This window comes from Cervus elaphus, chromosome 26, assembly GCF_910594005.1.
Source record: "Cervus elaphus chromosome 26, mCerEla1.1, whole genome shotgun sequence".
NCBI classification, from domain to species: Eukaryota; Metazoa; Chordata; class Mammalia; order Artiodactyla; family Cervidae; genus Cervus; species Cervus elaphus.
In genome coordinates this window covers 49,933,358-49,960,783 of record NC_057840.1, presented here as the reverse complement: position 1 = coordinate 49,960,783, position 27,426 = coordinate 49,933,358, and the positions used below count along the sequence as shown (strand labels likewise).

Below are 27,426 nucleotides of genomic sequence, written 5' to 3'. Positions count from 1 at the left end.
AGTACAAGCTGGATTTAGAAAAGGCAGAGGTACCAGAGATCAAATGGCCAACATCCGTTGGATCATAGAGAAAGCAAGGGAATTCCAGAAAAACATCTACTTCTGCTTCATTGACTTCGCTAAAGCCTTTGACTGTGTGGATCACAACAAACAATGGAAAATTCTTAAAGAGATGGGAATACCAGACCAGCTTATCTATCACCTGAAAAACTTGTATGCAGGTCAAGAAGCAACAGAACCAGACATGGAACAATGGACGGGTTCAAAATTGGGAAAGGAGTACATCAAGGCCATACGCTGTCACCCTGCTTATTTAAGTTATATGCAGAGTACATCATGCAATATGTGGGGCTGGATGAACCTCAAGCTGGAATCAGGATTTCCTGGAGAAATATCAACAACCTCATATATGCAGATGATACCACTCTAATGGCAGAAAGCAAAGAGGAACTAAAGAGCCTCTTGATGAGGATGAAAGAGGAGAGTGAAAAAGCTGGCTTAAAACTCAACATTCAGAAAATGAAGATCATGGCATCCGATCCCATCACTTCATGGCAAATAGATGGGGAAAAAGTGGAGACAGTGACAGATTTGATCTTCTTGGGCTCCTAAATCACTGCAGTGACTGCAGCCATGAAATTCAAAGACGCTTGCTCCTTGGAAGGAAAGCTATGACCAACCGAGACAGTGTATTAAAAAGCAGAGATGTCACTTTGCTGGTAAAGTCTGGATAGGCAAAGCTGTGATTTTTCCAGCAGTCATGTACACATGTGAGAGGTGGGCCAAAAGAAGGCTGAGTGCCAAAGAATTGATGCTTTTGAACTGTGGTGTTGAAGGGACTCTTGAGAGTCCCTTGGACAGCAAGGAGATCAAACCAGTCAATCCTAAAGGAAATCAACCCTAAATATTAATTGGAAAGACTGACGCTGAAGCTGAAGCTCCAGTACTTTGGCTACTTGATGCAAAGAGCTGATTCATTAGAAAAAAACCCTGATGCTGGGAAAGAATGAGGGCAGGAGGAGAAGGGGGGCAGCGACAGAAGATGAGATGGTTGGATGTGACCGACACAATGGATATGGGTTTGAGTAAATTCTGGGAGATAGTGAAGGACAGGGAAGCCTATCGTGCTGCAGTTTATGGGGTTGCAAAGAGTTGGACACGACTTAGGGACTGAACAACAGCAACAAAGGGTTCCCCTGGTAGCTCGTTGGTAAAGAATCTGCCTGCCAATACAAGAGACACAGGAGATGGGTGTTCGATCCCTGGGTGAGGAACATCCCTTGGAAGAGGAAATGTCAACCTACTCCACTATTCTTGCCTGTAAATATCCCATGGACAGAAGAGCCTCCTGGGCTATAGTCCATGTGGTCGCAAAAGAGTCGGACACGCCTGATCAACTGAGCAGGTGCACGTTAAATCAAGTAAAGAAACCCAGTATTGCTAGCACTACAACCTCCAACCCATCCTTAGCCAAGCAGGACCTTTCCCTTTAGCCAAAGTCAGTTTATTTTCTTGCTTTGGCACATCCCTCAGTTGCTTTATCCATTCTGCAGTTTATGGACATTTAGCTCATTTCCAGTTTGGGGCCATTAGGAACATCTTTATGAACATTCTTACACGTCTTTCTGGCCAGGGTACATACCTCGGCGTGAAACTGCTGGGTCATGATGTGTGTGTATTTTCAACTATGTCAAGTAATGCCAGCCCCTTTTCGAAATACAGCTGTACTAATTTACACTCCAATAGAGTCTTCGAGTTTTCGTTGCTCCATAGTTTTTCCAATTTCTTTGTAAGCTCAGACTTTAAAATTTCTACCCATCACGAGTGACTTCGAATGTTTGCCTGGAAAAGAAAGCCTGCACCTCACTGCCAGGTCTCTTCGAAGAGCGGGCGCTCGCTACCAACTGAAAGGCAAGGGCTCTGGCCTCCAAGAGCAACGACTGGCGCGAGATAGAGCGGCCGGAGGCAGCGCCGCGGAAACCGGAAGCGGCACAATTTCCGGTCGAGGCAGCCATCTTGCCGTGAGACAGCAGGAGCGGAGCCACGGGATGTTGTCCTCCGTTGCCGCGTACTCGGGCGCGGGCCGAGACCTGGCCATGGAACCTCACAGCGCCGTGGGCCCTTTGCAGCTGCGCTTTTCGCCCTACGCTTTCAACGGAGGGTAAAGCCCGCAGAGCCGCCGCTTTCTCTTTCTTCCTCCATATCCCTGCTTAAGCCTGTCTGCCTGCCGCTGCCCCTCCAGTCTCAGGCCTCCCTCTCCGAGGTTGCTCGGCTATGTCTTGTTCTTCAGGGCTTCACCTTATAGGCCGGTCACTGGATCTCGGTGTGGACGGCCAGCTTTACGTAGACAGCAGATAGAAATTTGACACCTGATCTCCGCTCTGGAAGAGTTTTAAAAATGGACCTAACGTTTCCTTTCTGTCTGAACGTGTGTCTCGATCCAGCAGGCACGGGGCAGGTTGAGCAGCTGAGATTGAAGAGTTAGGTTTGATTGGCCATGTGATTAGATGTAGTTGTATCTAGCTAAAAGGTCTAATCAAATCACCATTTTGAGTTCTTTTAAATAGCAGGTAGGATTACTTGCGCAGACTTAGTTTCATTGATCAGTGTTCATTTTTAAGGGTTAACATAAGTTCAGGGAAAAAATACTCAGAAGGAGGACCTTTGATTATGTGTATTCTTGCATGTTGTATTTAAGTTTTCCTTTTTTTTTTTTTTTTAACTTCCCAGCTTTATCTTAATACTTTTCCTTGATAGTGCACTAAAAGAACTAGGGTTGTGGAAAGACACTCAGTTAGGACTCCTAACTGCGAAGAGCTGTGTATTTAAGCATCATTTATAGTTTGCCAGCCAAATTTTGTACTTTGAAAGGTACACACCCAATTAATTAATCTGGTAATCTTTAAAGACCATCTGATGAGCAGATTAATTACTCAGGTCCTTATGGGTTTGAGGGCTTCCCTGGTGGCTCAGATGGTAAAGCGTCTGTCTGCAATGCTGGAGACCCGGTTCGATGCCTGGGTCGGGAAGATCCCATGGAGAAGGAAATGGCAACCCACTCCAGTACTCTTGCCTGGAAAATCCCATGAACAGAGGAGCCTGGTAGGCTACAGTCCATGGGGTCAAAAAGAGTTGGACACGACTGAGCGACTTTACTTACTAAGCTTTACTTTATGGGTTTGAAATTTTAATGTAGATTTTTGGGGTACTTGCAAAGAGGGTGGAAGTCTATGATTTTAGCCTTGTCTCTGACACTAAAGAGCAGTGTGTTCTTTGGTACCTACCTCTCAGCTTCTTGAACCCAGATTTCCTTATCTTCCTTTAGCTACTCATAGTTTGAGAGAAGAATCAAAAGAGAAGCATTTTGTAGATTGAAAACAGGTATCTTTTTAATCCTCATGATGACTGACTGTTAGATAATATATATCTCAATTTTACAAATGAACTTGGGCCCTTAGAGAACCCCAGGACTTGAATCCATATCTGTGTTGCTATGAAGTTTATGAATATTTTTATCATTGCACTTTTAAATATTTCCTGTGACAACTAATGAAGTGGTGGGATCACAAAATGAGTTATTAGACCCATTTCATGAGACAGTTGGAGATTCTGCTTGAGACTTATAAGGTATTCAGTATTTATTGCTCACTTTCTAACCTTTGTAATCCAATTACTGCTCTAAAGTTAGTGCTTATGGCTTTCTGATATTAAATTACCTTTTCTTAGTCTGTGTTCTTTTTCTTGCTGGCTCTCGGGCAGCCTTTGCTTCTACAAAATAAGACTTAGTCCTGTGTCTTTTTCTACTCTGACTGAATGTGGTTAAATTCCAAGTGATTAGCCTGTGCATTTGTCACTGAATACTTTAGGATTATGCCATTTAACTCGGTCAACCTTTAACACAGGAACTGCTAGTATCATCAATTTGATAATTTGTCCAAGGTCACAGAGCTGTTAAGTGGCATGAACAGGTTTTGGGTAACTTCAGAGTCCAGGTGATCATACTTACGCCAGAGGGATCATAGCTAACACTTAACTGGAGGACCAGTTATGTTTCAAGCACTGGTATAAGGCTTGACAATTTAGTCCATTTAATGCTTGTAACACCCAAATAAAGTAGCTACTGTTGTGATCTGTGATATGTGTTTGAGGACATCGAGGCCTTGAGAAGTTAAGCACTTGACTATCTCATATCCTCTAAGCAGGAGAGCCAGACTTCGAACCCACACAGTCTGCTTTTAGAGCTCATCCTCTAGGCCCCCACTGAACAGAGCCACAGAGGGAAAAGGTTGTTCTTTGTTGGTCCATTTTCCAACAGATGCTTGGGTGTCTCCTGAGTGCAAGACAATTATATAAGGACTTGGATATAAAGAAATTAAAAACATTAAGTCCTGGGACTCCCCTTGTGGTCCAGTGGTTAAGACTGCCCTTCCAAAGCATGAGACACGGGTTTGATCCCTGGTCAGGAAACTGAGATTCCACATGCTGTGTGGTGTGATCAAAAAATAATAATAAAAACCACATTAAGCCCCTTTCTTGAGCTCAGATATCTTGTGTTGTATCACTATCTACACCTACCCCAGCAGGCAGGGCCATGGCCTTTGGCCATTTTATAGAATCAGTAATTGTTTAATGATACATATTAATCAATGATATGTTTAATTTTTTGACGATAGTGATAATTTAGTGATGTTTGTGCTTAGTCGCTCAGTCGTGTCCAACTCTTTGCGACCCCTTGGTCGCATGGACAGACTCTGTCCATGGGGATTTTCCAGGCAAGAATACTGGAGTGGGTTTCCATGCCCTCCTCCAGGGGATCTTCCCAACTCAGATATCAAACCTAGGTCTCCCACATTGCAGGCAGATTCTTTACCAGTTGAGCCACAAGGGAAGCTGGATGTTTCTGTAATCTTCTGCTAAGGAACCTTTGCTCTGATTTGACTTGTGTTTTTAAGGGAATCCTTAAATTTTGTTTTTTTCCCAGATGACTTGTAGCCAGGGATCCTTTCCCATGACCTTTTCCTCTTCCATCTGAATCCTGCACTTGATTATATCTAGTAGATTTTATCTCAGTATGTGCTATGGAGCATTCTCATATTGGGAAAGGTGTTATTAATGTCCAGAAGAATTCATTAATTTTGTTTTTCCTTCTTTTCTCCTCAGTACTGTATTGGCAATTGCTGGAGAAGATTTTTCAATTGTTGCTTCTGACACTCGATTAAGTGAAGGGTTTTCAATTCACACACGGGACAGCCCCAAATGTTACAAATTGTAAGTAAATATTTCTAAGGACATGTTTTCAGCACCTTGTGATGATTTAATGCAGCGAGAGTCAGGTTTTAAATGATGTGTTTCATGAATTTTTAGGTTGCCTGTTTGGAGCTTAGCTTGCATTTTTGTTAGAAAATTATTTTCTAGTAATTCAGTATGTAGTCTTCGTGATATTTTCCATATCTAGGTACCAACAGTGTTTTTGGTAACAAATATTTTTTACTCAACATCTTATAAAAAATTCAAATATACAAAAAGGTAGGATAATTTTGTAGTCAGTGCTCATATACTATCATGTAGATCTTATCAGCATTTTATTGTTACTACTTTATCATGTATTTTAATCCTTCTGTGGGTCCTTTAATATATTGGATTCTTTTTTAATCTGCACCTTTAAAAAAAAAAAAACCTAAAACATTCAATCTACCCATATCTTAAGCAGTTATATATATCCATAGCTCACAGTTTTAGTGGGTGGCTATGTTTTTTCTAAAACATAAGAAAATAAAGTCATGTGTACTGGGGGTGGGGGGAATCTGCATAAATTACTAACTAAGTGCACCTTACATTAACAGTTAACAGTGCTTTGTATTTAACATTTTTGGACACAGTTGAAAATGGTGGTTACTCTTACGTTAGTACACAAGCGCTTCTTAATCCTGTATTCTAGCAGGAGTGGACTGATGAGGTTCAGGTCCTTTGGGTGGGCCTTGTGGTGCTGCAGGGCATGGCCCAGCCCACACCGTAACCTAAAGAACAGTTAGCTTGTCTTCATCTTCCCAGTTCCATTTCTGTCCACTTCCATCTTTTGATACCCTTTTCTCTTCTCTGACTTGTAGCATGGTGGTGATTTAGTTGTTAAGTCATGTCCGACTCTTGCGACCCCATGGACTGTAACCTGCCTGGCTCCTCTGTTCATGGGATTCTTCAGGCAAGAATACTGGAGTGGGTTGCCATTTCCTTCTCCAGGGGGGTCTTCCTGACCCAGGAATCAAACCCTGGTTTCCTGCGTTGCAGGCAGATGATTTACCGACTGAGCTATCAAGGAAGCCCTTGTAGCATAACCATGCAACAATTTTTGTCTTTTAAGATGTAACTTTTATAAAGTGAAACTAGTAAATATCATGAATAAAACTTAAATACATAATGTTATAGATACTGTCCTTGTACAAGAGTGTGCTCATCTTTGTAACATTCTGTTTTAGCTTGTGTGCCTCCTGAGTGCGTACTCTCTTTTTTTTGTGTGAGTACTCTCTCTCTTTTTTTTTTTTTTTTAAATGAAATACTTCAGGTATATATACAGAGAACAGTATTACTTCTGTGTTCCTGTCGTGCATCTCAGGCACTGGGTCACACATGAATTGATAGCATGCTCCTGATCCCATGCCCTTTGGGGCTCACCTAGAGCCTAGCCCACCTCTTCCCCAACTTGTTTGAAACTTATATTTACTCTTTATTCTTTGCAGAAAAACTCTTCTTCATTTAGGTACCTAGGTATTTGGCAAAAGCATCTTGAAGCTCAGATTTTGTCTTACCCTCCTGGTACTATCAGCCATTCTTGGTAGTACAGGCAGTGAAGCCTTATGGTATATTGTGGTCTTTGGCTCAGTGCAGTGAGGTTGGTTATAGAGAGATCAGGAAATGCTGGTGATGACCCTAGAAGTGTCAGTGGTCTCCCCAGTTGGACAGGTATGTTTTGTGTGAATCATTCTTTTATTTCTAAAAGAAAGGGCCTCTGCTGATCATTTCTTGATGAGATGGGTTTAGGTTTCCTTATAAATATCAAGACTTAGGAATTAACTTTTGAGGCTTCAGTTCATTTCAGTTGCTCAGTCGTGTCCAACTCTTTGCGACACATGGACTGCAACATGTCCGGTCTCTCTGTCCATCACCAGCTCTCAGAGTTTGCCCGAACTCATGTCCATCGAGTCAGTGATGTCATCCAACCATCTCATCCTTGTCGTCCCCTTCTCCTCCTGCCTTCAGTCTTTCCCAGCATCAGGATTTTTTTCACTGAGTTCTTCTTCACATCAGGTGGCCAAAGTAATGGAACTTCAGCTTCAGCATCAGTCCTTCCAATGAATATTCAGGACTGATTTTCTTTAGGATTGACTGCTTGGATCTCTTTGCAGTCCAAGGGACTCTCAAAAGTCTTCTCCAACACCACAGTTCAAAAGTATCAGTTCTTTGGCACTCAGCTTTCTTTATGGTCCAACTCAGATCTGTACATGACTACTGGAAAAACCTGGGCTGGAAGAAGCACAAGCTGGAATCAAGATTGCCGAGAGAAATATCACTAACCTCAGATATGCAGGTGACACCACCCTTATGGCAGAAAGTGAAGAGGAACTCAAAAGCCTCTTGATGAAAGTGAAAGAGGAGAGTGGAAAAGTTGGCTTAAAGCTCAACATTCAGAAAACTAAGATCATGGCATCTGGTTCCATCACTTCTTGGGAAATAAACGGGGAAACAGTGGAAACAGTGTCAGACTTTATTTTTGGGGGGCTCCAAAATCACTGCAGATGGTGACTGCAGCCAAGAAATTAAAAGATGCTCACTCCTTGGAAGGAAATTTATGACCAACCTACATAGCTTATTAAAGAGCAGAGACATTACTTTGCCAACAAAGGTCCATCTAGTCAAGACTATGGTTTTTCCAGTGGTCATGTATGGGTGTGAGAGTTGGACTGTGAAGAAAGCTGAGCGCCAAAGAATTGATGCTTTTGAACTGTGGTGTTGGAGAAGACTCTTCAGAGTCCCTTAGACTGCAAGGAGTTTCAACCAGTCCATCCTAAAGGAGATCAGTCCTGGGTGTTCGTTGGAAGGACTGATGCTGAAGCCGAAACTCCAATACTTTGGCCACCTCATGCGAAGAGTTGACTCATTGGAAAAGACCCTGATGCTGGGAGGGATTGGGGGCAGGAGGAGAAGTGGACAACAGGATGAGATGGCTGGATGGCATCACTGACTCGATGGACATGAGTTTGAGTAAACTCCAGGAGTTGGTGATGGACAGGGAGGCCTGCTGTGCTGCGATTCATGGGGTCGCAAAGAGTTGGACACGACTGAGCAACTGAACTGAACTGGCAAAACCATAGCTTTGATTAGACGGACCTTTGTTGGCAAAGATACACAAAAATTTTATCAAGTACTCTCTGGTGTACAACCCAAAGTACATTTGGGTTGTATTTGTTTTGTTTTGGAGAGTCATTAAAATAATGTGTATGCTTACACGTGAACCTAGAGCTTATCTTCACAAACTTGCATGAGTATATCTGTAGCAGTGGAATTTTTGAGTGAAAGTGATGTGCATTTAAGTTTTTAGTACAGGCTGTCAAACATCCTTTCTAAGAGTTGGATCAGTATACACTCTTTCCCACTTTCTGAGAGTACCCAATTTTCACAACCTCACTAGCAATAAACATTATTATTCTACTGGGCTGAAATCGTCTCTTGTTTAGATTTTAATTTATGAGTGGTATGGAGGCTCTTTTATATGTTTATGGTAACTTGTGTCTCTTTTTATATGACTTTCATATAATTTAGGGGCTTCCCTAGTGGCTCAGACAGTAGAGAATCTGCAGGAGACTGGGTTTGATCCCAGGATCAGGAAGATCCCCTGGAGAAGGGAATGGCCACCCACTCTAGTATTCTCGCCTGGAGAATTCTCCTCCTGGACAGAGGAGCCTGGTGGGCGACAGTCTATGGGTTTGCAAAGAGTTGAACACAACTGAACACTAAAACTTTCATGTAACTTACCTGTCTTTCCATCATAGGTTTTTGTTTTTTGTATTGGGGTATTATTGACATTTGGGGGCTTCCCAGGTAGTGCAGTGGTAAAGAAGACAACTGCCAATGCAGGAGGTACAAGAGACGCAGGTTTGATCCCTGGGTCAGGAAGATCCCCTGAAGTAGGAAATGGCAACCTGCTTCAGTGTTCATGCTTGGAAAATTCCATGGACAGGAACCTGGCAGGCTTCAGTCGTGGAGTTGCAAAGAATCGGACGCGACCGAGCACAAACATACCTAGGTGGCGTGTAACATGTTAGTACTTCCTGGCATATAGCATAATGAGCCCGTAGTCGTGCATATTGCAGAATGATCACAATTAGTCTGTCACCACACAAGTTATAACATTTTTTTTCCTTATGATGAGAAGTTCTAGGATCTACTCTCTGAGCAACTTTTAAATATACAATACGATGTTATTAACTATGCACCTTATCCCCAAGAGCCATTATGCTGTTAATGCATTTCATATTTTTAGGAACTATTTGTAGAATAAGGAAATTAAAAGTAGACTTTGGTCTGGTCGTGTATACTACAAATATATTTTCTTAGTTCTTTCTTTTTCTTTTTGGCTACACTGAGCAGCTTATGGGTTCCCAGTTCCAGGAATTGAACCTGGGCCGTGACACTCCCAGTTTTTTTGTGTTTTGTTTTTTTAATTCAAATTTTTATAGAAGTTTTCATTTTTCATGCAGTCAAATCTATAAAGCTTTCTGTGTGGACATTGGGTTGTATTATATGTAAATTGGCTGCCCTCAACCTAACCTTATTAAAAAAATTCGATCATATTTTCTTTAGTGCATTCATACTTGCATATTTATTCTCATACGTCTTTATCCACCTGTAATTCGTTTGGTATAAGGGGTGAGACTTCTGAATACAGGAATCCCCCCTCCATGTGCCTACATGTCTTGAGTAATTTTAAATTTTAAATTTATTCACCGAATGGAAATGGGAGTTTGTGAGTTTTAAATTTAAAATTACTCAAGACATGTTTTAATTTACTGTCAAACCAACTGTTCCCTGAAATGTGGTGTTTTTGTTTTGTTTTTTTTTTTAACAGAACAGACAAAACAGTCATTGGATGTAGCGGTTTTCATGGAGATTGTCTTACCCTGACCAAAATTATTGAAGCAAGACTAAAGGTAGATGCTTTTGTACATGTCTACACTGATGAAAGCTAATAACAACAGTTATTTAGATTATTTTAAGCATACATCATGGCTATTGCTAGCTGGAGAAGAACTGGTTTTAGCAGCTGAAACTTTAACCTACCCTACAAATGACACAATCTTGTTAATACAGCCATCATCAAAGTAGCATAATGTAAAATGACAGCAAGTTCCTTTCTGTTAAAATACACATACAGTATGAAGTAAAGGACTGTCTCTCCTTTTTGAGGTAGACTGGAAGGGGTTTCTTCTGAAGATACTCTTCTCAGAAATGAAGTAAATCAGTTTCTGCAGAAGAGGCAGGCTTTTAGACCGGAGCTTGGTTTTGAAACACCATCAGCCAACACATCACGCTCTCTTGACAGCAGTGTACTCTCAGCATGAGCAGAAGAAGGACGAGCCAGCTGTTTGGACTAGAGGCACAGTCATTATCACCTAACCCCTACCAGTCTTTAGTTGACAGCCAGCTGAGGAAGGAGATCTGACACAAGGTGGATGGGAGTGCAAGAGAACGGGTGGGGTGAGGGAGAAGGACGAGAATAAGATAGGCTAACCTGCAGTGGAGTCTTCAGAGGGGCTGACGCGGCACCACCTGTGTGTCTCTGGGAGCCGGGGGTGTTTGAAGAACGAGGGAACTGACTTGACAGAAGCAGAGGCAGGTCTAGATGTTGATTCTGGCCTGTGATACTAGCAGCGTTGGCTTCAGATCGTTTCAGGGAGAGCAGGATAGTCATTTGGGCTGCACTCATACAGATTTTATCAGTAATGGCGCTCTTCTTAGTTCGTCAAGTACAGGGTTAGGGTAGGATTCTCAGTCACCGTATGTCAGTACTCAGAAGTGTAGCTCTGTTTCTTAGTTATATAGCTTGGTAACATTTTTAAATTCCTATTCATGATATTTACAGTATCAGTATTACATCTTTTTAGTTTTCATATTTTCTAGGCTGTATATTATAATAATTTAGTAGTTGGTAAGTTCAGCTGGTACATGAAAAGGTTAGCAGGCTTGGTGTTCTGTTTTGCCTGCTCGCGGATAACCCTTAAGATCACAAGTAAGGTTATTGGAGTTATGTAATGAATTTAACTGACACTTACCTTTTTTAATGTGTAGAAATGATTTCATTGAGTATTTACCAATTGTTAACATTTATTTAAAATCTATTGATACTGAAAGCTGTAGTGACGTAGGTATTGACATCTGTATGATTCCTAATGTATATTTTGTAAATGGCATTTAGAGGACAAAAATAAAGCTGACATGGAAGGTAGTATTTTGTTAATAAAATTTCAAAAAGGTAAACAGTGAGTTCAACTCAATGCACAGTACTTAAAAATTTTCTTTCACATATTGTGTAAATGGTGAGGTGAATAAATACTGGTGCTTGGTTTTGAAATGAAATGAAGAATTTTCTTTATAATCTCGGGAAAAAAATATTTGTATTCATCAACTTATATAAGTAGCCCATTTCTCCTCTTTCTTCAGTATTTTAATTGTCATTGTTAGATTTTATAGCAGTTCTTAGGTTTCTCTTTCGAGATGTTTGCTGTGGCTGACAAAGAAATCGGTGAACTTAAATTAATTTTATTGGATAATTTAAGATTGCCAAGGGTGTAGTAAATCTAGGATCAGAAATCACTGTGTCAGGTGCTATTTTGGATACTTCTGTTCTGGTAGATGCTCTAAGGATTATGACCCTGCTCTCTGCTGGATTCATACGGAGTAGAGCTGCCCCCGTCTCTCGCAGGTACCCACTCTGAAAAGAGAGAGGCTTGTCTGAGTCTGATCAGGAGTCAGCCATTTGGTTTCTGTGGCAACTGTTTAAGTCTGCCCTTGTGCAAAAACAGACACTAACAGTATGTCGTGAATGAACAAGGCTGTGTTCCAGTGAAACTTCACCTAAACAAGTGGTGGGCTGGATTTGGCCCATGAGCTGGATTTTCCTGACCACTGTCAGTTTGCACAGTGGAGAGCTGAGTTTGGAATACCCTCTCCAGGTTGCCTCATGTGATCTTGTGTGTATTTGCTCTTGAGTTAAGAGGGCCTGAGATGAGGATGGCATGGAGAGGAGCCTCCAAACTGGAGAGCTGAGGGCAGCTTGGTGCTCTCTACCTGAGAAGTGTCTGTGGCCCTCACAACGGTAGGACATAACATAAAATGTTTCTGTATTATTGTGTTGTTTAATCATGAAGGGCGTCCTTTTTCATTTCACCAGGAAAGGCTTTCATTCTTTCCAATTTGCTGTTCATTGTTCTAATCTTTAGTGTATTCTACCTCTACATGCCTGTTGATTTTGTTAATAATTGCAGATGTACAAACATTCCAATAATAAGGCCATGACTACCGGGGCGATTGCTGCGATGCTGTCTACAATCCTGTACTCCAGGCGCTTCTTTCCCTACTATGTGTACAACATCATCGGGGGGCTTGATGAAGAAGGTAGGATGTTTCCTTTCTGGGTGATGGAGTGGGTAGCATTTCTTACATGTGTGTTTCCATCCAGAGCTGATAAAAACTGGATACCATCTTACCCAGCAACTTTATTTTCTCATAATTAAGGCAGTGAAGAAACTGAAGCTAAAAGGGAAGTAAAGGATTATCCAGTGAGACACAGCAGGTCGTGTGTTAAGTGAATGTTGGGCATTCAGTTCTTTTACAGATAATTCCTCAAGATCTTGCATGAGTTCAGTAGTAGATGTTTAGCATTTTAATCTTCCAAAAAGAAACTTGACTTGGAGAAGCTTGACCTAAATATGATTCTAAGTAATGACACTTCAGTAACAAGCATATTTGATTTCAAAAAGTTGTTTTGAAGGTAATGTGTAAAAGAATGCTTTTCCACGAGTGTTCTTGGATCATTTTTGAAACACCTCTTTAATTTTCTGTCAGAGTTGGACCAGGAGGGCCAGGGAAAATCGGTGTTGTTACTTGACATTTTCATGCTTCTATTGATCTAAAGCTGTGTTACCCGGAAAAGGCAACAGCGTTTTTCACCAGATCTGATGTGAGTGAACTTTTAGTGGCTTCTAAAAATCAAATACCATCTCCCAGGACAGATCTGTGCGGCTGTTTAGAGTAGTCCATTCTAAAAAGAGGGCTTTCCTGGTGGCTCAGATGGTAAAGAATCCACCCTACTATGTGGGAGACCTAGATTCGATCCCTGGGTTGGGAAGATCCCCTGGAGGAGAGGGCATGGCAACCCACTCCAGTATTCTTGGCCTGGAGAATTCCCATGGACAGAGGAGCCTGGTGGGCTATAGTCCATAGGTTAGCAAAGAGTTGGAGATGACTGAGAGACTAAGCCCAAGCACGGAGATTGTGAAAAGAAGGTACAGAAATGTCTAAGGAGAGCATGGTTGAAATATCTGTGCCTTTCTTTCTTTTTATAAAAAAAATTTTATTTGTGTTTGGCTGTGCTGGGTCCTTACTTCTGTGCAGGCTTTTCTGTAGTTGCAGGGAGTGGAGGCTGCTCTGTGCTGTGGTGCACAGGCTTCTCATCGCAGTGGGTTCTCCTGTTGTGGAGCACCAGCTACAGGGTGTGCGGGCTTCGGGCGTTGTGGCTCCCAGGCTCTGAGGCACAGGCTAAGTAGCTTTGGCACATGAGCTTAGTTACTCTGAGGTACATGGAATCTTCCCGGATCAGGGATCAAACCCATGTACTCCTGCATTGGCAGGCAAATTCTTTACCACTGAGCCACCAGGAAAACCCAAGTCTGTCTTTCCGAGAGGGAAGTTTCTGGGTCAGGAGGAGACAGGTTCTTTTCATCTTCTCTCTCTAGTTTTTGCTCCTGTCCATTCCCATTCACAGGTGTTTTTCTTTGTTCTCCCTTTCTTTCTCAACCCCACCCCTCATGTGAAGTATGGGAGCGTTCTGATCACTTTAGGTTGACATAGTTTTTTCAGGCTTTCATATGTAAAAACAGAAAATATAGAGCGTAGAAATGGTGAATAGAAATTAGTTACCCCTTAACCTGAGTAATTATAGCCACAGGTTAGCTTGCCTAACACCCAGCATGCTTCTGCTGTCTTTTTTTTTTTTGACTGATTTTTAGTCAAAGGATAATTGCTTTACAGTATTGTGTTGGTTTCTACCAAACAGGTTCACCCATTACCCTGTCCCTTGAACATCCCTCCCACCCTCTAGGCTGCTGCTGAGCCCAGCTTGAGTTCCCTGAGTCACGCAGCAGGTTCCCGTTCGCTGTCTGTCTCCCATGTGGTAGTGTGTGCTTCCCTTACTCTCCCTGAACACGCACGACCTCCCCTGGTGCCTTTTGTAACTTCAGTTATGTCTGATTTGAGTGTCAGGCTAATAAATTCAGATTTTACCAACATGAATAGCAGCTACTATTGAATTTCAGCAGGCCAGACAGTGTCGTTGAGTTGTTCTGAGTGTCACTGATTTGAGAAACCACATGTGTACTGACTGGCAGAGCTCAGGTTTGGATCTGTTTGACTTCAGAGCCCTAGGCTTTGATTTCCACGTGCCAACACTCTAGCTTGCTTTGGTGGTATTCTCAGGCTTTTCTAACCTTTTTCTTTCTCCTAATCTTGTCTGGTTTAATTTGATTTTTGTTCCTAAGAGGAATTTCTGTGTGTAGTGAAATAGTCCTTTGCCTTCTTTTCCTGTTTGCCAGGACAGTCTTCAGCACTTTCACTCCCATCCTTTCCTCTTTCTTGGTTTATTTCTTTGTTTAGTGGAGTGCCTTGCTAGAGAAATTTCTGAAGAAAGGCATCGGGAGACCTTTTTGAGTCTTTGCTTTTACAGTCTTTTCTCTATCCTACTGTTTTTTGCTTTTTAAAAAAACTTTCCCCCACATGTTGTGTGGCTGTTTGGGGTTTTTTTGTTCTGCTCTGAAGATGTTCTCAACTTCAGTGCCTCGCTCTTCACTGAACTTTTTCTGTTTCCTCCATCATTAATTTCCAAGAGTTTTTTCTTACTTTCCAGCTCCTTTATTTTTTTTTAAGTATCCTTTTACTGCTAGATTTTTGAGGTACTTCCTTTGAAAGGTTCTCTGCATTTTATCAGATTGCTTTTTTGGTCTTGTTTATTTTGGCTGCGCTTTTCTATATTGGAGGCTTCCTTCAAATTTCTTTTGATTTTGGCTGTCCATTCATACTGAAGAGTGATAATCAAAATTTGGTCATAAAGGCATGTGGTGGAGTGGCTCATCAGGTCTCCATTTAACACTTCTGTTCTTGAACCTGCCTTTTACCCTGTCTGTGCCTAAGCCTTGTGCTTCCAAGTCCAGAGCCTCCATTGAGGCTTGCGATTGTTTCCTGTCTTTTGTGTTGGAGGTAGCCTATGTTCCTGATGGAGACCCTCAGGACACTGGGTCAGCTGACCGAGCACAGTCCGCAGCTGCTGCTTAGACCGCTGTGCCTTCACCTCTCCAGTTGCAGTCATGACCTCTTTTAAAAGAATCTTCCCCCAGGTTAACGAGGACTTTGGTTTTTCTGGAACAAAAACAGTAATGTTTATAGAAGTAGTCAAATAGTATTGGAAGATACAAAGGTAAAAGTGGGAATCCCCGAAAGCCTGTCCCTAGAGGTAATTACTGTTAAACTTCTTGGTATGCATATATGCTTGTGCACTGTGTAAGTAGGCCATAGTTCACATGTTTTTCCTTGACTGTACAGTGGATGTTTTATCACGGGGTAGATTTGTGCCGATGGATAAAGACGTCGGTGGTAATTTTATGGCCAACACGTGGGGTAGACCTGCACCACTGGTCCTCTGAGAGTCATCTACATTGTTTCCAGTTTCCCTCATATAAACAATACTATGCCTGCCTGTATATAAAAGTTTGTGTACTTCTCCTGTTATGCTTATCTCCCTGGAAAAAATTCCTGGAAGTTGAATTTCTAGATCAGAGAATATCTGTGTTTTCCGTTCTGCTGTTACCACATGCTTGCCCATCAGAAAGGGTCCTGCACTCACCAACAGGGGTGTGAGTACCATTTTTGTCTTTTGTTTTGGGGTTTTCTTGTTTTGCTTTGGCATCCTAACCAGTATCAGAATTTTAACACATTTTGAAAGTCTTTGCCTAGTAAACACATTGTTATAATTTATATGTATTCTTTGTTTTTATTGAGTTTGGGTGATTTCATGTTTATTGCCCTTTTCATTTCTTTTTTGGAGACTGACCCATGTCTTGGTCATCCCTTGTTCCTTTACGTGCAGGTTAGTCTTTTTCTTGGTGATTTATGACAACTGTTTTCAGCTTATGTTACAAATGTCTCTTGCTTTTTCTAAAGGGTCTTGGACATATTCTACTCTTCGTTTTCCTCAAAGCTGTCGTGTGTGGTTTTCTGAGGTTGGCTTCCCTCGGGTAAATCTTTTTACATATATATAGTTTTATTTAGTCATGTATGGAATTTTGGCTCTGCCGGGTCCTTGTTGCCGTGTGGGCTCTTCTCTGGTTGTGGCGAGTGGAGGCTGCTCTTTGTTGCAGTCCTCGGCCTTCTCATTGCGGTGACTTCTGTTGCGTGGAGCACGGGCCCCGGGGTGCATGGCCTCCTGGGCTCTTTAGCACAGCTTTAGTAGTTGTGGCCCTCAGGCCTGGTTGCTCCACAGTGTGTGGGATCCTCCCGGCCCAGAGGTCAAACCTGTGTCTCCTTCATTGGCAGGTGGATTCTTTACACTGAGCCACCTAGGAAGCCCCCTTCCCCTTGGGTAAATTTTTAGGACCTTGTTTTACTTGTGGCCTGTTGGCCTCATGAAAGATAACACGAGGTTTGGTTTTATCCTTTGTCTTTTTATCCTTTATCCTTTGACTTTATCCTTCATAGCCCTTTGCTTATGTGTTGAAGTTGGTGAGCTTGCTTGCTGCAATCTGGGTTCTTGTTCTAAGCTTACTTCTAGCAGAACACTTCTTCAGGTTTTCTCAGATGTTGCCTTCTTGGTGGGGTTATTAGGCTTAGGGTTATCTTTATGTAATTCTGCAGAATTCTGCATGAATCTGTTAGTTTTTAAGTCATACTTTATAAATGACTCATGAGTTCTCACACTCAGAACACAGTTGTTTTTAAAAGTTCTCTTTAAAAGTTATAGTGACATGTGTTCTTTTTAATACACTCAATACCAAAGCTTATAAAGTGATTCCCTTTCCTCATCTCTAATCCCACAAAGATGAATGAGTACAGTTCACGTATTCATCTTTCCGTGTGTTTCTCTGTGCCTGTGTAAGTGTGTGTGCTGTTTACTTAATGCCGTTAATGAAAATGAAACTGCCGTGCACACTGCGGCTCTTCCTTTGGCTCGTCCTGTGGGGGCGTCCCGCAGCTGCTTCCTAGGCTGTGTTGCTGTGTGGACATAACATTTTCTGCTCATGGATTTCAGGTTGCTTGTAAATTTTTGATCTTTCAGAGATAAATGAATGATCCTGTACATACTGCTTTGTGTGTTTATATAAGCATTATTTGTAGGTAAATTTTAATTCTGTAAGTGAAATTATTGCTGGATCATAGGGTACATACTTTTATAGTTTGATGGATTCTGACTCCAGTGGCATGACAGTTTATACTTACTTCAGGAGAGCCTGAGAACCCATTTACCTACCCCCTGAGAACCCATTTACCTACCCCCTGTCATGGTAAGAATCAGTGTACTCAGATTCTGTTTTTCTTACCCCCAAAAAAGTACTAGTGTTTTATACTACTAGTATAAAACAAGTGATTACATTTTAGGCAAATCTAGCCTTTTGCATGTGACATTTGTGTTCTTCTGGAATTTCTTCTTTATTAAATTGATTTTTTTATGGTACTGATGCTAAAGATGTGCTCACCATTAGTCTAAAAACACATAATAAGTTTTTTGTGCTTCTGCTTATATTTAACACTAGGAGAATCTTAAATGCATGTCTGCACTGCAGCTGCACCAGTTAGTTTTCTAGGAATGTTGTGAGGAGTTTGGTGCAGAACTTAGAGTAGCAGCTGTGACCGCTAACACCCCATGTGCACAGGGAGCCCCATCACAGTAGTTGGTGACAGCAGCTTTGAGAGTATGAAGCTCCTTGTGGCAAGTGCCATCATGCACAGGAGTGGGCAGGAGGGCCTCCAGTTGCGTTCTGAAGGGAGGGGAGGAGCAGACCGCACTTCTTAAATTTTAGCCAAGTTAATAGTCCATATTGTGTCGCACTTTGATTAGGTTTATTTTACCATAATTTGGGAATGTTGTCAGGATGCACTCTTACGGAGACTTTTCTTCTCTAAGGGAAGGGAGCCGTGTACAGCTTTGACCCGGTAGGGTCCTACCAGAGAGACTCGTTCAGGGCTGGAGGCTCAGCCAGTGCCATGCTGCAGCCCCTGCTTGACAACCAGGTAAGGAGACTGCATCCAGGAGGTGGTGGGTAAACCCAAAGTGCCTTCCTTTGCCTTCGCTTCATTAGCCAGGGGAGCCGAGAAATCATGGCATTTTTGTAATTCACTGCTGAGCTTGCTTGGTTACTTGGCCTCACCCACCTTCTTGTCTCTGTTCTGCTGGTTCTCCTGTGGCCACTCGCTTACGTGGCTCCAGCTGCTTCTTCTCGTGACTTCGGGGTGCTTCTGTCTACAGTGGTTGGTCCATGTTTTCACTTCTCCTTTTGCCATTTTTATGTGGAGATCATGAAAATGCATTTCTTCCCCAGTCTCCATTTCTGTCACCTCATTTTGTATTCTAACTTCCATGTATATTTTTAATTTTTCCCTTTTCTGTTATTGCTGGCTGCATTCATGCCTGCATGGCATCTTGCCTGGATCATTGTGTTAATTTTCTAACATCCTTTTTGCCTCCTAGCTTACTTCCCTGTTTCATCCTCCTTGCTTGTTTGAAATATGTGCAGTTACTTCTGCTCATTGCTTATCTACCACATTTCCTGTCTCTGTATTCCACTCAGATCCTTGAAATGATGTGCCTCCCCATCTCCACGCCTCCATCTGGAATGTGACTCCATCCTTTTAACTCCAGTTTATCTGTTAGGATTCCTCTACTCAAATACATTTCCTGGGGGGGCTTTCCTGGCTCTGTTTTCTTCTTAGTTTCAGCACATTCTATAACCATACTTGGCTTTCATGTGTCCACCCCGCTGCTGTGTGCTTCTCAGAAGTGGGGACTTTGTCTTAGTGGATGCTTGTCAGGTGTCAGGTATGGGTAAATTCAGCCAGGTCTAGAAACATTTCACTTGGGGGACATTTTAAGTTTGTGTGATGTATTCATTTTGACTCCTGAGACCTATGAAAGCTTTGGGGGAGACTAGACCTCCTTTGCATAATCACATGATGCCTCATCCAAGTTTCCTGTCCCACTAGGTTGGTTTTAAGAACATGCAGAATGTGGAGCATGTCCCGCTGTCCTTGGACAGAGCCATGCGGCTTGTGAAAGATGTCTTCATTTCTGCTGCTGAGAGAGATGTGTACACTGGGGACGCACTCAAGATCTGCATTGTAACCAAGGAGGGCATCAGGGAGGAGACTATTCCTCTGCGAAAAGACTGACTTCTGGGCGCTTGTCACTGATCAGCTCAAAACTGGCCAAGTTTGTACCTTGAAACTGTTGGACTAACTTGTTTTATTAAAAAATAAAGCCTCAAGCACTTATTTTGTTATAACTTGTCTTTTTCCAGGACAGAACTAGGAAACAGAATTTCTTTTTCCTTTCATTTTCTTCATTCTTGTATTTTTCTGTCATCCAGAGCTAAGCAGACTCTTTTGGTCAGTTTATCATCTTATGATAGTCAGCCCATCTTACAAAGAACATGTTTAGAATTTATTTAGTCCACCTAGCTTGCCTTGATGGACAGATTACCTTTAACTGTCTCAGTTTCATTGAGAATGAAATTAATATAAGTAGAGTATGCTAAGATCTATCATCCCTGGAATGACTATTTTGGAGGAAAATCTTCAAGTCAACCAAAACAGAAAAAAATTGTAAAAGCAAATAGCCCTTTATATGGACTTTTGCCAGCAATCTGCAATAATTGTTATAAACAATTAAGAAATGTTAAAATTGAGACCTAAACTTGGATAGAGCTGAAATTTTTGCTTTAGAACTATTAAGTACATTCTAACTCTATTACATATAATGTTGGAGTAATTTTTTTGATGTTGAACAAATTATTTATTACGTTAGGGGGTGTGATTTGCTTTGTGGGCTAAAAAAAATGGAATTTTACTGTTGACTTTACGTTAATTTAAATGATCAAAAACCCCTAGTGGATGCATATTTGAAATTTTGTTCAAGAAATACTTGTTGAATACTCTGTCCTAGGCAGCAGAGTGCATTGGTGACATCTCATTCATTTCTCTTAGAACATCACAAGTGAAAACCAGACTCTTCCATTCAAAATGTATTTGTCATCTTTATTATATAGTTATCCAGAGAAGCAGAAGAAATAGGATATAGATTTATTATTAGTAACTGGCTCGCGTGGTTCTGGAGACTGAGAAGTTCCCATTACCCGTTGTCTGCAGCCTCAAGACCCAGGGGATGTGGGTATGAATTCCAGTCCAAGTGTAAAGGCCTGAGACCAGGAGAATTGATGGGTGTGAGACCCTGTCCCCAAGGACAAGAGAAGACTGTGGTCCCAGCTCAACATGAAGAGAAAACGAGTGGATGATGCCCACCCAAATTGGGGAGGGCAACCTTTATACTCATCCAATTCAAATGCTAATCTCATCCAGAAACCCTCACAGACACCCAGAAAGAATACTTAGCAAGGTATTTGGAAACCCTGTGATCCAACCAAGTTGACATAAAATTAGCCATTAAAATTGTCAGCTATAGGTGTATTTTATTCATTTCAAAGGATTTTCTGTTAATTTGAGATTTAATTTTTCACTACTTAAAATTATATAAATTTGTGCCTAAACTTTTCTATTCGGTCTTCACCTCCCAAGGTTTCTAGGACCATTTTCCCCCAACCACCAGGGGCAAAGTATTTTAGCCTAATATTCCTCTAGACTAAATGTGGTTTCCCTGAAGGCCTTGTCCAGAATGTGCTAGATGTGAAACCTCCTAGAGCTACCTCTGACTCCAGTTGTTTGAGTGGCTTTTATGTTTTATTCAGTTACATGTGCTCACCTGAAAAAGGTAGCCTTTTAGCCTTTGATAGGTTGGAGGAGTAATTTGCTTTTACAGTTAGCCAGACTCATTACGATTCCAGTGCCAGGTGACTCTAGTGGTAAAGAATCCACCTGCAAGTGCAGGAGGCAAATGATGTGGGTTCAATCCCTGGGTTGGGAAGATTCCCTACAGGAGGAAATGGCAACCCATTCCAGTATTCTTGCCTGGAGAATCCCATGGACAGAGGAGCCTGGTGGGCTACAGTCCATGGGGTACAGAAAAACAGCTGGAAAACCCTTCAGGGAAATGACTGAGACATTTTAGAAATAAAGACCGTTTTCCTATCAAGTAATTCATTACCTGGTGGACTGTAGCCCACCAGGCTCCACTGTCCATGGGATTGCAGAGTCAGACATGACAGAGCAATTTAGCATGCTTGCAAGATTCCAGTGATAAAGCTCAATTATGTTGAGACTTGACTTTATAGATGAGTTATGTTCCTGCCTGCAGCACAGAATTGAAAGAATCTGATAATACTAGAAATTGTTGGGGGAAAACACTTAACTCTGGAGGCATCAGCCATGGCTTGATTTACATCCACTGAATTGGAATGTTGTGTACATGTTTGTTTTTTCTTTCATTGTCAGAGCAGAGATGCTGTTTTGCAGTCTGCTCGACAGGGTTGCCCAGTAGGGTAATGCTGGCTAAGCTGAGCCTGTGACAAGCAGGGGCCACATTTCCTGCTGTAATTGTGAAGGCAGCAGGCTGAGACGGTGACCGTGCAAGCCTACTTGAGAAGAATATGAATTACTTGATAGGAAAATGGTCTTTATTTCTAAAATGTCTCAGTCATTTCCCTGAAGGGTTTTCCAGCTGTTTTTCTGTACTTGTTATTTAGGAGAACCCTTCTGACTCCAGAATCTCCCATACCGTCTGTGAGTTTCAAGGTGTGACTAATGCATCCGTATATCGGAGCTGACTCGCTGGAAAAGAACTTGATGCTGAGAAAGATTGAGGACAGGAAGAGAAGGGGGCGACGAGATGGTTGGATGGAATCTTCGACTCAGTGGACATGAGTTTGAGCAAACTCAGAGATAGTGAAGGACAGGGAAGCCTGGTGTGATGTAGTCCATGGGATCTCAAAGAGTTGGATGTGACTCAGCAACTGATCAACAACAACATATTAGAATTACATAGAGCACTTGTTAATAATTCCTGAGCTCACCCCAGACATACTGGCCTAGTTTCTGGACTGGGATGTGAAAATATGCATTAGAAAACTAATACCCAGGTGACACATAACAGTTTGAAAACCCAGGAATCGAACCTGGGTCTCCTGCATTGCAGGCAGATTTTTTACCAACTGAGCTTCAAGGGAAGCCCTAGGAGACTTTTAATGAGGGATTGACTAGAGGTTTGACCTTGTGCAGTTAAGAGGGGCTAGTTAGATGACCCATGAGTGTTTGGTGCTGAAGCCTGAAGTCCGAGTGCAGCAAAGGCTCCTGGGAAGGAACAATGGGTATAAAGGGAACTCAGCTGGATTGGAAACTACAAACTGGGGTGTGAGGGCATTCCTACCAGCCTCACCACCTCCAGATCTCTCACTTCAGTGATGGCTGCAAGGGGCTGAGTTCCCTACACCCAGCACAGCAGCTAGGAGCAGCTGGAGAGTGTCTGGCAGAGCCGAAGGCACCACCACGCCCATCAGAGGGGAACAAAAGGAAGACGGCACTGCCCATCTTCCCAAGTTGGCAGTAGCAGGCCCACACCTAGCAGGTGGGAAGGACATTTAGGTTCCACCCACAGAGGAGGTGGCAACTGTGCCCATGGACAGTTTGGACCACAGGGAACCTGAAGGCAAGGAGAGCTGAGGGATAGGAACCTCCTCCTCGCATTCTGCAGGTCAGGACGGAGGGTAGGAGAGAACAGTTAACCTCCTGGGGCTTGTTTTCTCTTGGACAGAGAGGGGCTCCCAGTGTGTCTGCAGCTCAGTACATCCAGCGGAGGAAGGGGCCCTGACAATCCTGGCCACTGTCGCCCTCTCCGAGCAGATGCCCAGCGGCGGCTGTTCCAAAGGCATCTGTTCTCTCTCCTTGCGTGAGATCAGCTGCCCATGTGGCTCTCCCTGGTCTGAGTGGCTCCGTGGAGTGTGTATTCATCTTTGAAAATGTTTTTTTCTATAATGGGAACATCTCTATTCAAGAAAACAGCCTGGGAAAACAAAAAACTGAAATCAAACATGGGGTGTGAATGGATATCCACAGGGCTGACTTGGAAAGTATAGGTGACCTAGGGTGTGATTTCGCACTTGGTCCTCAAGCAGACGTAGAGCCTGTGCCTTTTCTGCAGCGAGATGCTTCTGGAGGCGCCCTGCTAGAAGCTGTGGGTTTGGAAAAGGAGTTGGCTGTGATCCAGGGAGGCTGTGAGACCCTCACTCTTCAATAGACATCAGATCTACAGGCCACTCTCCGAGGCCACCGGATGGCAGTGTTGTCTTGTCTGGCTGGGTATCCCACAGCTGGGGGCCTGGTGTTCTATAAGGAAGTGGTTGCTGATCCAAGATCTCCCAATGCAGACTGCTGAGCTCCTGTGAGAGTCCTGGGCCTGATGGTAAATCCTTTTCATAACCTGGAAGGAGGGTTGCCTTGCTATGTGCTAAATCCCTTCACCCTCATATCAACATGGAAAAACAGGAGATAAACCCAGCACAGTTGGTAGTAATTTGTACTGGCAGAGAGAAATCAAAAGTTGGTAAGTAGTGATCTGTACGAGAGGTCCTGGGCAAGGTGCTGGGGTGGGAGGGAGAAAACATCAAAAGACAGCTTCTTTGGAAACAGAACTTCCGGGGTTTACTCAGGCAGCTGTCTGGTGGCAGAACTGAAATTAAGACTCAGCATTCATTTTATTCTCCTGGGCCCTGTCTCTGGGTTTTCTCTGTCTTCTGCCACCAGCAAATCCTTTTATTTCTTGTACTTGAATCTATTCTTTCAAATGGACTGTGAGGTTATGATACTCTTGAGGACCTGAGTCTACCAGTTCTGTTGAGACCCTTGGTTGAAGAGTCTATGTAGGTGCTCATGGTAGAAAACACCCACAAAGTCATGAGCACAGTCTCCCCTTAATGAAGTTCTAAATCCCAGCAAGCAGGCTGCTTACTTCAAGTAGTAACTACACCCCCAAGAAAATGCAAGAAAAGACTTGCTTTTCTGGCATTTAACTTAATGCCTTTGGTTTAATACGAGTTGGCCTATACTGCTTTCCTTTGCCATTGGCAAGGAATACTTCTGTTTTCCTTGAGTATCACAGATAATTTTGCCTTTCTTCTCTTTTGCTCAGAGAGAAACCTAGTAACCCTGAGGCTGGCCTGCCTTAAATGGAAAAAGTTTAAAAAGGAAAAAGGAAAGTCTGCCATTATAATGATCACATTTTCTAAGCCAAAGGTTGAAACACGCTGTAATGTAGGGTCTGACCAAATAGTTCAGTTCAAGGCTGTCTTGCAAATATTAGCACTTGTAATAAAAGTTCTAAGAGTATCTATTTAGTTTTGTTTTTCTTTCCTAAAACTTATTTTTAACTATTTCAAAAACTGCACCTGGATTCGTTTTCTTCGTTCCAATAGTTTCATTTACTTTTGAATTGACTGTGGAGAACCATGTGGCTGGCCTAGAGGTTGGCGACAGTGCTGGTCGATTTGTGATGATGTGTTGTTTTCCCTCTTTGTTTAGGATGCTGAGAGCATTCCCCCACAAACCCTGAAACGTTGGTTAGCTTCTCAGGAGATCGTCTCGAAGTTCAGCCCTGCTCTCACTGCTTCTGGGAGGAGCGCTGTGTACAGACCTCTGGAGCCTGCAGGCTGTAGACGGGGAGGCCTCCAGGAGACCTGCCAACTGCCGTACTCCTGGACTCCAGGGCCCTGAAAGGCTTTAATGCCATAAGGCGCTGCCCACCTGTGGGTTCCTTGTGAACTTTAGACCTCCATAATGACCACATACCATTAAAGATAAGTTTGAGGTCAAAGTTTTGTAAATCTAGAATTCTATGTGTAATGATTGCTTTTCTATTTTTGCCAACCTCCTCAAAATATATTGAGTTTGGATGCTACCTAATAACACACCTAGTGAAAAAAATCTAATCAGTGACTTGGTTTGAGCTGGCAAAAAATTAGTTTGTTTGACAGAGTATCTCACTTTTAGCCAGCCATGTTGACATCAATAGATATACCTGATCATTCCCTAATTAGTAACTAATAAAGACTGTTGTTTTCATGAGCCATAAATAGCGGGGCGGTGGGGTAGATAGGGCCAGGATGGAGCTAACTGCAGAGCAGATACCTGCTGTGGGTGAGGATTTTTGGGCAGTTAGGTGATGGCATGGCCAGGGTACTAGTCTTCTCTGTTGGATTATGAAGCTGAAACCCCAGCCTTTTTAGTAAGATGTGTACAAAGTCTCTGGTTGTCTGGAGAAAATCACAGAGAATTCTGACTTCCTTCAGGCTTCGCAAAGGTGAAAGGAGTTTTAACCTTGAGCACACATTACAAAATTCTAATAAAGGAAATGATATTGAAGAGTATAGAGTTTCACTCAAAAAACGTGGTAATAAATGCTGACAGGCAACATGTCCGCCACACAAAAATTAAAGAAAAACTCCAGAGAAAATCACCAATTCCTTTTTTTATTCCACTGGAAATTTGCACCAATGTCAAACATCAACACTTCAAAAATAAGAAACAAACACAATTTTTTTTTATGGTTTTCACAAACCAGAGGAAACAATTACTAATCTAAACTTATCAGGAAGTTTGGTGAAGCTTATTGTTCCATTTCCCTCATAATTCTGTAAGAAAAATAGGTTTTTGCTTTCATGCTGGACAAGCTTTGATGTGAGCTCTTCATTTGCTCAGAATTCACAGCGGCTTTGAGCCCTCCTGGCTCGGGTGCCTCCTGTTCTGGGTCTTCTCTTTGACTTGGGTGTGGCTGCTGCTGCCTGGATTCGGTAATTCCCCAGAAGGGTTAGCCTTAAAAGTGCCAACATGCTTTGGTTTATTACAAGGTGCAAACTATTTTTTCCTTGAATTCCTCAAATGCCTCATTCATTCACATATTTTATTATGGAACATTTCAAATGCATACAAAAGAAGTTGAGAGACCAGTGTTATGAAACCCTATGCATCCTTCACTCACTTCAGTAACTACTACTGACCACCATTATGTCATCACCTCCTCTCCCCAACCCCACACACCCCAAAGTGTTTTGAAGCAAATCCCAGAAGTCCTATAACTTCATCTGTAAATTTTTCAGCCCTCTAAAAAATAGTGAATCACAATAAACTGTGGAAAATTCTGAAAGAGATGGGAATACCAGACCACCTGACCTGCCTCTTGAGAAACCTGTATGCAGGTCAGGAAGCAACAGTTAGAACTGGACATGGAACAACAGACTGGTTCCAAACAGGAAAAGGAGTATGTCAAGGCTGTATATTGTCACCCTGCTTATTTAACTTATATGCAGAGTACATCATGAGAAAAGCTGGGCTGGAGGAAGCACAAGCTGGAATCAAGATTGCCGAGAGAAATATCACTAACCTCAGATATGCAGATGACACCACCTTATGGCCGAAAGTGAAGAAGAACTAAAGAGCCTTTTGATGAAAGTGAAAGAGGAGAGTGAAAAAGCTGGCTTAAAGCTCAACATTCAGAAAACTAACATCATGGCATCTGGTCCCATCACTTCATGGCAAATAGATGGGGAAACAGTGGAAACAGTGGCTGACTTCATTTTTCTGGGCTCTAAAATCACTGCAGATGGTGATTGCAGCCATGAAATTAAAAGACGCTTACTCCTTGGAAGGAAAGTTATGGCCAACCCTGATAGCATATTAAAAAGCAGAGACATTACTTTGTCAACAAAGGTCCGTCTAGTTAAGGCTATGGTTTTTCCAGTGGTCATATATGGATGTGAGATTTGGACTATAAAGAAAGCTGAGCACCGAAGAATTGATGCTTTTGAACTGTGGTGTTGGAGAAGAGTCTTGAGAGTCCCTTAGACTTCAAGGAGATCCAATCAGTCCATCCTAAAGGAGATCAGTCCTGGGTGTTCATTGGTAGGGCCGATGTTGAAGCTGAAACTCCAATACTTTGGCCACCTGATGTGAAGAGCT

At 42.4% G+C, this 27,426-nt stretch overlaps 1 protein-coding gene across 1 annotated transcript; it reads left to right on the top strand.

Moving 5' to 3' along the window:
- Positions 1-1,981: 1,981 nt before the first annotated feature.
- PSMB1 (proteasome 20S subunit beta 1) lies at positions 1,982-19,803 on the top strand. Its single transcript, XM_043888039.1, has 6 exons — positions 1,982-2,161; positions 5,161-5,268; positions 10,121-10,202; positions 12,537-12,666; positions 18,440-18,546; positions 19,516-19,803. The coding sequence occupies exons 1-6, from the start codon at positions 2,049-2,051 to the stop codon at positions 19,699-19,701; spliced, it is 726 nt and encodes a 241-aa protein (XP_043743974.1). The 5' UTR covers positions 1,982-2,048; the 3' UTR covers positions 19,702-19,803.
- Positions 19,804-27,426: the final 7,623 nt, after the last annotated feature.

Excerpts from the sequence above, each read along its gene's own strand:
- PSMB1 (XM_043888039.1), top strand. The coding sequence starts at position 2,049 with ATGTTGTCCTCCGTTGCCGCGTACTCGGGCGCGGGCCGAGACCTGGCC. Across the intron at positions 2,162-5,160 it reads CCCTACGCTTTCAACGGAGG|TACTGTATTGGCAATTGCTG; the intron begins GTAAAGCCCGCA and ends TTTTCTCCTCAG. Across the intron at positions 18,547-19,515 it reads AGCCCCTGCTTGACAACCAG|GTTGGTTTTAAGAACATGCA; the intron begins GTAAGGAGACTG and ends CTGTCCCACTAG.